Source organism: Myiozetetes cayanensis, unplaced genomic scaffold, assembly GCF_022539395.1.
Source record: "Myiozetetes cayanensis isolate MyiCay16 unplaced genomic scaffold, myiCay2020 scf14, whole genome shotgun sequence".
NCBI lineage: Eukaryota > Metazoa > Chordata > Aves > Passeriformes > Tyrannidae > Myiozetetes > Myiozetetes cayanensis.
This window is the reverse complement of record NW_026087048.1, coordinates 18823711-18837524: the sequence shown is the minus strand read 5'-3', so window position 1 is coordinate 18837524 and position 13814 is coordinate 18823711. Positions and strand designations below refer to the sequence as shown.

The 13814-nt window shown below is 44.5% G+C and overlaps 1 protein-coding gene across 1 annotated transcript; it reads left to right on the top strand.

Annotated features, from left to right (window-relative positions):
* Positions 1-6554: 6554 nt before the first annotated feature.
* On the top strand, positions 6555-13582 carry LCTL (lactase like). Its single transcript, XM_050309747.1, has 13 exons — positions 6555-6672; positions 7356-7516; positions 8179-8266; positions 8490-8599; positions 8864-8992; positions 9454-9549; positions 10205-10259; positions 10354-10515; positions 11063-11337; positions 11675-11801; positions 12120-12319; positions 12823-12886; positions 13467-13582. The coding sequence occupies exons 1-13, from the start codon at positions 6555-6557 to the stop codon at positions 13580-13582; spliced, it is 1701 nt and encodes a 566-aa protein (XP_050165704.1).
* The last annotated feature ends 232 nt before the right edge of the window (positions 13583-13814 follow it).

Here is a 13814-nt window from a genome sequence, read left to right as displayed (position 1 = left end):
CTGCCATGTGCAGTCCCAATTCACCTCTCCTGTGTGACACAATGAAAAGATATTTTCTATTTTGCCCCATGGCCTCCCCCCATTCAGTGGGCAGGATGAACAGAGCTATTCAGTATTCCTCTTTTTTTTCCTTCACCTTTTGGAGTCAATGTGTGGCCTTGGCTTTATTTATAGCGTGTCATTTAAACTCTTCACTGAAAACAGGATTATTCATACCCCTGTGGGTTTTAATATACCACTTATCACAGAAATATTTGCTTCAAAAACATAACAAATGTCTCCTGACAAGAGCCCTGCCAGGGAGGGGGGATGGCAGCACAGCCCCCAAGGCTTCCTCAGAACCAGGATTGTTTGGATTAGCGTGAGATCATCTGAATGGAACACCCTGTGGAACATATTCTTGGTTTTTAGCAAACCAGCAATAACAAAATCCTTTTTTTTTTTTTTTTCAGAGAGAAAGCTCCAAAAGTTGCACTGCCCCGAGTTTTGGGTTTGAGGAACCATCTGCTTGCACTCAGGGCTGGCCACAGCATCTGCAAACCTTGTTTGCTGGGGTTTGAAGCCCCTCCCTCTGTGACCAGGGGGCAAACACCCAGCAAGGCCTGATCTGGAACGAAGTAAAGCAGGAGGGTAAGACTGGAATGAAACTATTCCTTGATTCTGGAAGATTCCCACTGAAATTGGCACTTTAAAAGGAAAAAAAAAATGACTCCTACCTTTGTTTGCATGGCCTTACTTAGCAGTGTGCATGCATGTGGTATTGGAATGCACCTAAACCCAAAGGTTTTAGGTGTTTTACCAACAAAGTAACCATATCTGATTATATATATAATATATATTATTATAATGTATTATATATTAATTTATTATATACAATATATAATATTAGATAGTTTATATAACAAAAATAATGATAATAATATGCAGAATAATTTTAATTTTTATATTAAAAATCATATCAAAACTACTCTCAGTGTCTTTGGTCATTAAAGTCCCTCCTGTGCCACTCCCAGCCAATCTGTGCCTGTTGGGGGCACGAGACAGGCTCTGGTGTCCTGCCTGCCAGGGCAGCACCACAGAGGAGATGCCCAAGGGGTGTGTTTTAAACCGAATTCGAAGCACTGAATTGGAATGTTTCATAATCTAAGCTGACTCTGCCCACAGAAAGAACAATTGCATGATTTCAGTAATGACCTAATTCAATAATGAACTAATTCAACCCCTTCCAAAACAACTCAGGAACTCTTGCTCATTATCAGCTCGGGGACCTCCATTAATTACCACTATTCTTCCCTGCTGTCTGTGTTTATGTTATGGGTGCAGGGCAGAGATGCCCATGCAAAGAAAACAGAACTGTGCCTGGTTGTGTTCCTACTCACCAACAGCGACGGGAAAACCTCCACGAGCATTCTGGATGTTCTGAAGTTGTCAGGACACTTCATTTTCTCTCATTCCCGAGCTTCAGAAGCTTCCTCGTTTGTGACTGCAAACAGATGATGGCAGGGCCTGCAGTGAGGCAGATCCCAGGGAATTCCAAGCAGTGGGATTCCAGCTCGCAGGGCTCCCAGCAAATGCAGGCCCACCCCTGGCATGGAGCTGTCAGCAGGGAGAGAGAAATTCAAGCTGATTTTTAGAAGCAAACTTTCGTGCCCTTCCTCACAGCACCCAGGGGTGGTGGAAACATCTGTCCTTTATTACTGGGATTGTCAACCACAGACTGAGCCTGGGCATTCACAGTGCCAAGATGCACCTCTGCATCAGGGCAAAGTCTCAGGAGTTTTGACCACCTGGGAGTTCCCCAAAAGGGGGATGTGTCAGCTCCTCTCTGCGTACACCAAGAAACTTTATTAAGAGTAAACAATTCAGGAGCTTGTTTGAGGATGACACCTTTAAAAATGCAGCTTTTAGGACAACTAGAAGAGATTCTCAGATTTCTCTCCTCTCCTTGCCAATCTTTATATTTCTTTGCAATACAAGAGATTCTCAAGCAGTTTAATTTCCCCCCAAATTACCCCAGTAAAAGCAGTGGTTTGTGATAACAGCTCCTCAGTGAGCTCCATGGGCACAAAACAGGAGAGCAGTGGCTTGCACAGGAGTGTGGGAGCTGCTGAGTAAACAGGGTGTGAGTTTTAGAGTTACCCATCTGCACCTCACCTCAGGGATCTCAGGATGCAAACACAAGATCTTCCAGACTCTGCAGGGTTTCTTTCCACAGGGACTGCCTTCAGGAGCTGCCCACAGAATTCCCAGGATACAAGATGGGTGTGGGCACAGTGGGAGTCAAGCAAGGCATCCTCATTTCACTCACTCCCAAAATTTCCTATTTTTCTCTGAAAAGCAAGACCAGGCCATTAATACAGATGAGCTTCAGACAAAAAAACATTAAAAACCAGCTAAGGAAATGCAAGGAAAGTCATTTTGTAACACAGAAAAATCCAAGCACAGTTATACAAGTGTTCTTGTTCCAAGAACAATTGTAAGTGGGTTTTGTTTTGATTTTGAAACCCCTCCAATACCTCAGTGTAGCTGCATTAGACCACACACTGGAAAAATTACGTGGTTTTCTGGTTGCTGTATAATAAGAAAGGATGTTTCTCTCTGAGACAGAAAAGGCCTATTCAAGGTTGGAAAGGGAGTGTAGTTTGGAGGAATGAAGAATCAGGAAGCTGGGGAGATGGGTCATGATTGTGTGAGGATGATTTGGTCTGGTTGTCCGAGCAGCTGCCAGGGAATTAGGAAAGCCAGGCTCTGCTTTTTAAGGGCTGAGAGTGAAAAAACAATAAATACCAGTTTTAGGGTATCTTCTGCTAGGGGTGACTCCAGCCCTGGTGTCTGTCCAGCTGTCCAGATAAGAGGTTTGGCAACACAAAGATAGAAAATTAAGGGGGAAAATGAACACCAGTTTGTTTCAGGTAGTGGGGTGTGTGCCACAGCTGTTGTGATATGGTCACACAGTGTTCCACAGCAGAAGAACCCATAAAGATCTGCATACTGATGGACAAAGATCCACTCCAGGCTGTGGATGAGCGAACAGCAGATAAAACATCCCCAGAGTCAGTGGTGACTCTGCCCTGACTTCACACCCACACAGTGAGCCCGTTGCATAACCCACTTCCCAGGTTATTTTCCTGGGAAATTCTGAATGGAATCCACAAGCACTTTTTTTTTTTTTTTTTTTAAAAACCATTCTTTTTACCAATAAAACACAACGAAAGATTTTACAGCCTTAATGTGTTTCTGGCACGTTCCAAAAACCGCTGCTAATAAAACTTTTTGCAAGAGGAAAAAATGACCAAGCTGTCACAATATCCCCTGGTTTTTAAGCAGAAAACTGGGAAACGACATCACAGGAAAAGATGGTGTCAGGAGAAAGCCTTAATCCCCACAAGTCTGGCATCACACAGCACTGCAGCCGCTCTGCTTTGTTGCTTTATTTTATCGGGCAGCACTTTTGACGCTTCCACTTCATCCCGGAATTGGCCACGAGAGGGCATCGGTTCTGCTCTAAAATAACTGGCCAAAAAAAAAAAAAAACCAAACACACCAACCCGAGGAGCTAAACAAATAAATGGGGGGTTGTTTACAGAGCCTCCCTCTGCCCTTTCACGCAGGTCCCTTCCCTGCTGCTCTTGGGAGGCTCTTCCTCTTCTCCCTGAGCACAGGAAGGTTTCCACACCTGACAGCAGTGTTTGAAAACACAGTTTCGTGGCCTTTTAATGCACATTATTCACGAGGGGGGATTGAAAAGTAACTCACACAACTGAAAGAATGAAGAGCTCGGGCTGAACCTCCAGGCTGGGAGAGCTGTTTTTCCCACAGACAGCACCCTAAGGAATTCCTCTGGAAACAAGAGAAAAGAAAAAAATCTATTATTTTCCAAGCTTGCATCCTGATTCACAGTGATCCATGTGAAAAACAAAGCCCTTGGTCTGATAGAATTTGTCAGTGAGATCGTCCTGGGAAACACCACTCAGGAACATTTGCACCAAGAGAAAAATCATGGGATCACAGAGTCCTGGAATGGTTTGGGTTGGAAGGGACCTTAAGGCTCATCTCATTCCACCCCCTGTCATGGGCAGGGACACCTTCCACTAGCCCAGGTTGCTCCAAGTTCATCCAGCCTGGCCTTGGACACTTCCAGGGATCCAGGGGCAGCCACAGCTTCTCTGGGCAACCTGTGCCAGTGACCTGCCCACCCTCCCAGGGAAGGATTCCTTCCCAACATCCCACCTAAATTTCCCCTCTCTCAGTTTGAACCCTTCCCTCCTTGTCCCATCACTGCCATTCCTGACAGCAGATGCCTCCCAGCACTGCAGATGTTTGGAGATCTGCCTGCAGACCCCGGTCAGCAGCGAGCTGGGTGTGAATGCACAGACAGACCCCTGCAAAGCTGACTGTGCTCACCCAGGAAAATCCCTCCCTAACAGATTCCTCTGGTGAAGCTAAAGCTCGTCCTGCACCCATTGACTGTGGATATAAAAGGATTGTTCTTTTTTGTTGGGGCTCCAAAGTGACCGGAGTGCTGGCTTTCACTGGATGCTTCTCCCGAGTTTTTGTGGCCTCTGGGTTCGTTCCACGCAATTCCCCCTGGGAAAGTCACTTTGTTCTGAACGCCCTGGCGGGTTTGGGGCAGTGCAGAGGAATCTCCCGGTTAGGACACATCTGTTGGGAAGAACACCAGGTAAGGCAGGAGTGTGGGGGGATTAAAATAACTCCATTTATAATCAGGGCAGAAAGTTCTGGAGCTGCCAGAGAACTGGAGGGTCAAAAGGGTTTTCCAGGAGCAGCTTTACAGCCTGAACTTATTGAATCTTTTTCGCACTGTTTGAATAGCTGTTTATTCTGCTGCTTTGTAAAGGTATCTGCCAGAAAAACAGAGCAATGAATAGTTCCAAAAGGGATGTATTGATCTGAAGAGTGATGGATTGGTTATTCCACAGGGGACTGTGCAATGTAGGGGTTTGTAAAATCATAACGTGATTCCTGTGCTTGAGCAGTTCATGAGGTACTGAAATGATTTCTGATACTGCTGCTAACAAGGAGAATAATAATCAGGCCAAAGAGTGAAAAAATATACTGATTTTGACTCATTATCCTTAGCTCCAGTTGAGCTCCCAGCTCCCCAAATACGAATCAGACAGTTACAAATGTCCAAAGCCATAATAAACCCCCCAAAATGTTCACTGAATCAATAGGGTGTCGGTCACAGATCGTGTGAACTCCTGTGAGTTACCCAAATGATGAATTAGATCACCCCAGCTGTCTAAAACCAGAATAAACTCCCTAAAACCTTCTCAAAGCCCCGCTCTGGCTTTGGAAGAGAATGCTCAGCCCCCCTGGAACACCAGCCAGTCCTGCTGCCCTGGGGTAAAAGAAATCACTGGCAGACCCCCCAGAACACACTTGGGTTTCTCCTGCCTTCTGTCTCCATGTGACTGTTGGTCACTGCTGGCAAAAACACCCAGGGGAACACTAAATATAAATGGACTGACTGTGCTGAAGAGCCACATTGCACTGTCAGTGGCTAAATTGAAATCACATGCATTTGCAGCCCTTTGATTCACAATAAAAGTGCTTCTAGAGTAGTTAGAGCTGATGTTTTAAATGTTTGTAGCCTGCTCTTTTTTTTTTTTTTGCCTTTTCCCATTGCAATCTAAATGTTCCCATTCAAAATGCAGGGGTGGAGGGATTTTTAATCCCAGACTAAAATGAAAATGAACAAGTTCCATTTTTCCAAGACAGCTGTGCAGTCCCTGTGTTAATCAGGAGATATGGAATGATCATTAATAAACAGAGAGGAGCCAGAGCTCCCTGAGGTTGAACATTCATTCCATGTTCTGCCAAAAGGGTTCCTTTGCCTTTCGGGTTTTGCCAAACTTGGGGTTTTATTTTGGTCAAGCAGCACAGGCAGTCCAGTGCAAAACATGACTATTTTTTATAAGATATTTGTACTTTTTCTGAGGAATCCTCTGGGAACTGTATCAATTTGGGGAAAAAAACCCTGCTGTTCTACAAAGCCCTTCTGAAACTTCAACACAGTTAAAATAGTTAAAACTATTGGCCCAGCAAGAGTTTAATTTGATGTCAGGGTTCAAACTGAAAATTGAGGCTGGGACTGGATAAAAGGGACATCACTAAGATAAAAGCTGCAATAATTGCAAGCGTAAATTTTTCCTTTACAACTTCCCCCCCACCAGGGTTTGTTGCCATCACAGATTTAGGTGTAAGAGGCTGCAGCTCAATCACTTGGCAGACACAGGTGGGAGAGTCTGAAATTCAGAACAAATCAGAACAACAAAGGGGCTTTTGGAATAAAACAATGATGGAAAATAGGCAGAGTGTAGTAATTATGATCAGGTGCTTCCCTCTCCCCTGGTTCTCCTCACCCTGCCAGAATCTGCATCTTCCCCTCCACCCAGCGCTGCTCTTGGCCCTCAGGGAGCATTAAAGGCAGCTCTTCCCTGGGGTCTCCCAGCCCCTCTGGGCAGCAGCAGCTCCTGACAGTGCCCTTCTTTTGCAGGTGGCACCTTGCAGAGAGGCCCTGCAGGCTGAGGATGGTCATCCTGGGGCTCTGGGCTCTGCTCCTGCCCCTCCTGGCGCTGGGCACGGCCGACGACTTCCAGTGGACCAAGACCAATCCCAGCTCCTTCCACTACGGCACCTTCCCAGCTGGTACCTGGGAGCCACTCTGGGCTCCCTCCCCTCCCTTCTCACAAATAATCTACAGTGAACAAAACATTTTCAACTCAAAATAACCCTTGTTGTGCAGCTGACTTAAGAAATAAGTGAAATAACCGTGCTGGCCTTGATTCCAGCTGTTTAGTATTATCCAATCCACTCTTCAGTACTGATTTATGAACTTTATCCTTTCTTCAACATGTATTGATATACATGTTTCAATCAAGCAAAATCAGAACTAGAAGGATATCTGATTGTTTTTAAGTGGTTTATGAAATGGATTCCTCATGGTGTTTTGTATATTTCTATTTATTTTTCTATGTAAGAGCTAAACTTGTGGTTGCTAAAACCACCATTGAAACCAGCAGGGAGAAATGACGTGAAAACCTCATTTTTTTGGGGTTTTTTTTTACAGTAGGATCTTCCTGCCACATTATCCAAGCATTGCCTCATCACTATAAACTAGATTTTATACATTGAATAAATGAAGGAATGAGATTCCTTTTCCAGTGCCCCAGAACACCTGCAGTTTATACCCCATTTTCAGACAGTCCCTTTTGAGGCACTGATGGATTTTCACAAGGAAAACACTTCCAGTTCCTGTCTCCTACTCAAGCTGGGTGCCAAGCCCAGCTGAGCAGCAGAATGTTGGAGTAACTCCCTTGTTTTCCCTTCAGGTTTCCTCTGGGGTGTGGGAAGCTCTGCCTACCAGACCGAGGGGGCGTGGGACAAGGATGGGAAAGGCCCGAGTATCTGGGATGCTTTTACCCACAGGAAAGGGAAAGTGCTCGGGAATGAAACGGGAGATTCAGCCTGTGATGGATACTACAGAGTCAAGGTATCAACTCCCTCTCCTCTGCAAACATCCTGGAGCCATTCCATGCTCCTGATTTCCTACTTGGAATTAACAGCTTGACTTGCTCTGTAGGCTCATTGAACTTAGGAATCCCAGGGATGATGTTCTTAATTAACTCTTAATTAATTCACACCACAGTATTTCCCAAATATGTCTCATTTTGTGTCAGCCTAAATTTTGTAGAAATTCCAGATCCTTAGTTAAAACACATTTGAGCTTGGACTAAAACTGACATTTTTCTTCTGTGTGTTTGAGGTTTTCTATGTATTTTTAAGAGGCTTTAACATTCACTCTAGGCTGGAATGTCTGAGGTCAAGATTTACAGGCCTCTATTAATTTCCTGACAAATTCTGACATAAATATAATTAATTGTGGTGCAAAACAGCTCAACTTGCATTTCTTTCAGTCCTGGGGGTCAAACCCTTCCATTTCCATAGTTACCCAAAATATCACAGGACTTCTTTGGAGTGCCCCCCAAACAAATTATACCCAGGGAACAAACCATCTCAAAACTGAAAATAAGGGATGGAATCCCCCTTTGTGGAACTGCTGTGTGGATTTGCTGCATCCAGGATCAGTTAGGGCAGATGAGGACCTGAAGAGGCTGTGCTCAGGCTGGGGATTGGGGGGGTTTCTGTTCCCAGGATGACATCCAGCTACTGAAGGAGCTCCGAGTGAATCACTACCTGTTGTCCATCTCATGGCCCAGGATTATGCCCACTGGAATCAAAGGTGAGCACAACAATTTCCCCACGTTCTCACCAGCATTTTTTGTCAGTAATTTTCCTCCTGAATAACCCACAGCTGTTTGAAATTACTGGTTTAAAATTACAGATTTCTGCAAAGTGTTCCCAATGCTGACATGTAAAATTCCTTAGTTTAAATGTTTAGATTTCTGTTCCTTCAGTTCTCTGAGAGCTGATCCAGGGAATTCCTTGTCTGTGCTTTCCATCAGCTGAGCAGCTGAATGAGAAGGGAATCCAGTTCTACAATGATACAATTAACAGCCTCCTGGAGAACAATATCACCCCAATTGTGAGCCTCTACCACTGGGATCTTCCTCAGGTAAGACAATATCGAGATTCATGAAACATCAAATATAAAGTATCAAATATAAAGTATTTCCAAGTTTAAGGTCTTAAAGTACTCGGAAAAATTAATGATATCTGCATGATTTTAAGTACTTTCAACTATTTCCTATTCATTTATATTTTATGTGCATTGAAGTTTTGAAAAATCTCCTTCTGAGCTACTGAAATAAAAGTCTTTGTTAACAAGCAGCTGAACTTGAAGCACAACTATTAATTCTTGAAATACATATTCCCAAAGGTTCTCCAAGAAAAGTATGGAGGCTGGCAGAATATAAGCATGATAAATTACTTCAATGATTATGCAAATCTGTGCTTTGAGAAGTTTGGTGACCGTGTGAAACACTGGATCACTTTCAGTAACCCTTGGGTAAGTTATCAGTGCCGTCCTTCCAAACCCTTCTGTTCCCAGAATTCCATGGAAGTGACACTAGAGGAAAGCAGGTTAGAAATTGGAGGGGGAGAGGGAAAGGGAGAGACTGAGACCTTTAATCTTCATGGCCAATAATCTCAGTGGGCAGATTCTGCACAAGGGCAGAGTTTTAAGATAAAATTCCGGTGAAATTTTAAAAAATCATCAAGCTGGAAAGAAGGACAGGAATCAGAGAGGCCCTTCCTGAATTCCATCAGCTCACTCCACTGACCAGTCACCATCACCTTGTTCCCAACGAGCCACAGCACCGTTGCCAACCAGCAGGGGGGGAGCAGAAGGGAGCCAAGGGGAGGGAAAATGGGGTTGGAGAGGGACAGCCCATGCAGGGGAGCACAGAATCCCAACCCACAGGATGGCAGCACATTCCCTGGAGAGGAACTAACTCTGTGTCTTTGCAGGCAGTTGCTGAGAATGGTTATGAGACAGGAGAGCACGCCCCAGGACTGAAGCTCGGGGGGTGTGGAGCGTACAAGGCTGCTCACCACATCATCAAAGTAACACTGACATCGTGCTTTCAATTATATGTCAATTGTTTAGCAGATTTTACTCTTTAAACAGAAATATTGTTTCACAGCAATGGAGTTTCCAAGTAGGACATGGAAATTATCACCTGCCTTTGAAGCACCAGTGAATATTCTAGTGTAGCCTGAAATTGGAGGTGCTTGATGTGACACTGTTGCAACAACTTCCATTTTCTTTGGAATTTGAGTGCCTCATAGTAAGTTTCAATCTGGCTGAAAAGAAAACATCCAGGTTATTCCAGAAACAAGCCATAATATCCTGACCTGTTGAAATGAACTGGAATTTTGCAAGGGACTCCAGGGAGGGAAGGAAATTGTTAAAATGACTGTTCATCTGCCAGAATAAATCAGGCAAAGACATCCAGAGAGTGGAGACATGGCCAGCACAGTGACTGTACATAAACAGTTACTGTGTCTGTGCAGTAACTGTGTGTTCCCTCCCTGGGCACCTCCAGGAGTTCAGGGAAGGGATCTTGCATCAATGCTTTTTGGCTTCTTACACGAAATGAAAGCTCCTGTAACACACCTGAAAGAAATTCTGTGGCATTTCCAGGCAGCTCTTGGTGCCAAACCTGCTCTTGGCCCAGCAGGGTCGACACAAGGTGATTTCTTGTATCCTAATTTGCAGACTCACGCGAAGGTCTGGCACTCCTACAACAGCACGTGGCGCAGGGAGCAGAGAGGTAACCACCAGCCACCCTGGCATTACCCTCTCCTGATGTTAAAGGGTTTAAAGGTGATGCACAAGACTGCAGAACTGTCCCTCTGTGTTTGAAGGGATGGTGGGAATCTCCCTGACCAGTGGCTGGGGGGAACCTGTGGACCTGCACAGCCAGACGGACAGAGAGGCCGCTGAGAGGTACATCCAGTTCCACCTGGGCTGGTTTGCAAACCCCATCTACAGAGGGGACTACCCCGAGGTCATGAAGAATTATGTGGGTAAGTCCCAGTGACCAAGTAAAGATGAATAAATCCCACACTCTGAGCACACTGCAAGGGAGCAGCTCCTGCCAGCACGTGCTTTAGTCAAGGATGAGGCCCCAGGCTGGGCACGGCTCCTGAGCAGTTTGGGGACACAGCACACCACTTTAAATCACTGGTTCTCCATGTGTTGCACCCAACTCGCTTCTCCAAACCAAAAGGATGAAAGATTCTTTCCCAAGTGGCCTCTACACTTACACCAAGCTCAGGAAAACCATCAGAAATCCTTCCCTGGGAGGGTGGGCAGGCCCTGGCACAGGGTTGCCCAGAGAAGCTGTGGCTGCCCCTGGTTCCCTGGAAGTGTCCAAGGCCAGGTTGGACAGGGCTTGGAGCAGCCTGGGATAGGGGAAGGTGTCCCTGCCCAGGGCAGGGGGTGGAACAAAATGAGATTTCAGGTCCCTTCCAACCCAAACCATTGCAGGCTTTCTCTGATTTACTGTTGGTGAGGTAAAGCAGACAATTTCCCTGCTCCTCAGGAGAGTGTTTCCTGTCCTTGTTTTGATAGGTAGGAAGAGTGCCCAGCAGGGCCTGGGGACATCAAGATTACCAACTTTCTCAGTGCAAGAGAAAAGCTACATTAAAGGCACCTCGGATTTCCTGGGCATAGGGCATTTTACCACCCGGTACGTCCTGCAGAAGAACTTTCCCTTTCTCCAAGTGTCTGGTTACCACACTGACAGGGACTTGGCTGAACTGGTGGACCCCAACTGGCCAGCTCCAGGTCCTAAGTGGCTTTACTCTGTGCCCTGGGGGTTGAGAAGGTTGCTCAACTTCATCAAGGTGAGTAGAGGAGATGTTTCATTAAAAAGGAGCCAACAAAATGCCTGATTACACACAGGAGCTGCACTTACAATTTACACTCCTTTAGATATTCAACAATTCCACCCTATATATTTATCTTGTCACGCTGGGAATTTCTTTGCCCCCCCCCCAAAAAATACCCTTTAATTTCAGTGCAGAAAACTACAGAATTCAATCATTAAATTAGTTAAATTCCTAGTAACCTTTTTCTTACTAAGTACACCCAGAAAATCGCTTTTAAGGTATTTTGCTGATCTCATGTTGTCAAAGTGAAGTTATTTCACGTGAGCCAGTGCAAACACAGCTCTGTTTGCAGACCCAGTATGGGAACCCCCTGATTTACGTGACAGAGAACGGGGTGGCTGAGGCAGCGCCGTGCACCGAGCTGTGTGACGAGGGCAGGATCCTCTACCTGAAGGGATACATCAACGAGATACTCAAAGGTAAATCGAAACGGCTCTTTCACCTTGCACTTTTGGAGTGTTGCCACCTTCTGATTATCTCTGCTTGTCTTTTACATCATAAAGGAATAAATAGTAACAGGTCAAAGGGGATATAGTGAATTGTCAGCAAAACAACAATCGAAGTGTTGGTGCTAATAAATATAATAAATAATGAGACTTTATATTGCAAAAGAGCAGCAGCTTCCACTTTCAGAGAGGAGAAATTGCACTTAATGACCACGTTCCGGCCTGGTATAAACCCAAACACATTTGGTGCCACAAACACATTTACCAGAGTCTCTTGGTTCGTGTTTGCAGCTCTCAATGACGGGGTCAACGTCAAAGCTTACACTGCCTGGTCCCTGCTGGATAAATTCGAATGGAACAAAGGATTCTCGGAGAAATTCGGGCTCTACCACATCGACTTCCAAAACAAGAACAAGCCACGGTACCCAAAGGCATCTGCTGACTACTATAAAAAGATTATCAGTGCCAATGGATTCCCAAATCCAAGAGAGGTGATGTGAACTGCTGATTTTATCCTTTTTTATTTCAACACATGGGCAAATATCTCATGGAGAATTTCAGATTTGGCTGAATAGGGTACATGAAGTGATACTTTGGTTGGGTAAATTAGGGATGTGTTTAACAGACAGGTGTCCAGACACTGAAATGGGAACAGCTTCAATTACTGCTTCCAAAGCATTCCAAAAACTCCAACTTACTGAATCAGAAGTTAACAGTGCCCTGTCAGATTTCTGGGCAGAAAACCACATATATCCCATATTATCTTCCAGCAAGGTACTACAGATTAGGATGTGATTTAAAAAATTTGATCAAACAATTGACTTGGAGAAATAAATTGCAACAAAACCTCACATAGATACAAAGAAACCTGGAGAAAATCATTGAGGTTTTGAGAGAATAAAGTAGTTTTAGGTCTATTATAGTGGACAAGTGTTGAGGGACAGAGAAGGGGCACGATCTTGCACTGTAACAGAACTGCTGTCAACATTCCCAGGTGGAAAACTGGCACAGGAAGGCCATGGATTCCTGCTCTTCCACACACCAGCACCTCTCTGCAGGTAATGATGTGCCTTGTTTGGGTTTAGAAAGCAGATTATGGAACTTCCAGGCTTGAGATTTCTCTGGGAACAGCCCTGTTAGCAGGTCCTAAGAGGGATTTTCTCCCTGAAAGCACAAAAAGCCTCTAAAGTAAAAGGTGTTGGTTTACTCTCTCCAGCTAAACCCACTGGAGGGGAATGGGTTAACTTTGGATGGTGATGGAACACAAGAACTGACAGAGATACTGCTCAACTTTCTCTTGGATAATTTCCTACCCTTTCTCCTTCAGGTGGAGGGAATAAAAATCAAAGGCACAATAAAATCCTATTAACACACTGACACTAATTCCTACATTTTTACAGCCCTTTGAGCACTGAATGTCTTCCAAAAATTACCTCAGAAAGAAAAAGAGAGGGAAAACTGTCATGGATTTGCTCCAGCTTTTGCAGACTGATGAAATTTTGATTGTTTTCTTTGCTGTTTATGCCAACATCAACAATTTTATGTTAAAAAAAAAATCTTTGTGTTAACTCTCAGTTAGAAATCAGTGCACTCCAAAGGAATAAAATTCTTACATATTCCTCATTTCTCAAATTTTAGATTCCCTGATAACTCACATGGAAATGGTGACAGAGATTGTTCTCCCTACAGTTTTCACACTCTGCATCCTCATCTGCATTGTCCTGCTCATATTCTACCTTCGGAACCTCACCTAAAATGCCACCTCCACGCTCTTCCACCTTGCAAAAGGGACAAGATGCAACTGGTTTGAGTGGTTCAAGTTTACCACAGATGCCTCTTTTCAGAGCCCTGTAAAGAAACTTGACTTTTCCACCTAAGCCTTTTCTGCTCAATTCCCAAAATATCACTGTTTTTTCTTTTTTTTAAATCAAAACCCATCAACTTTCTCTTTCTACATCAACTTCTACTGATTTGAAGCAGCAGATT

What these genes read in the sequence shown, in the direction of transcription:
- LCTL (XM_050309747.1), top strand. Translation starts at nt 6,555, where the DNA reads ATGGTCATCCTGGGGCTCTGGGCTCTGCTCCTGCCCCTCCTGGCGCTG. An exon ending in GTGGCGCAGGGAGCAGAGAG is followed by an intron (nt 10,260 to 10,353) that starts GTAACCACCAGC and finishes CTGTGTTTGAAG; the next exon opens with GGATGGTGGGAATCTCCCTG. An exon ending in GGTTGCTCAACTTCATCAAG is followed by an intron (nt 11,338 to 11,674) that starts GTGAGTAGAGGA and finishes CTCTGTTTGCAG; the next exon opens with ACCCAGTATGGGAACCCCCT.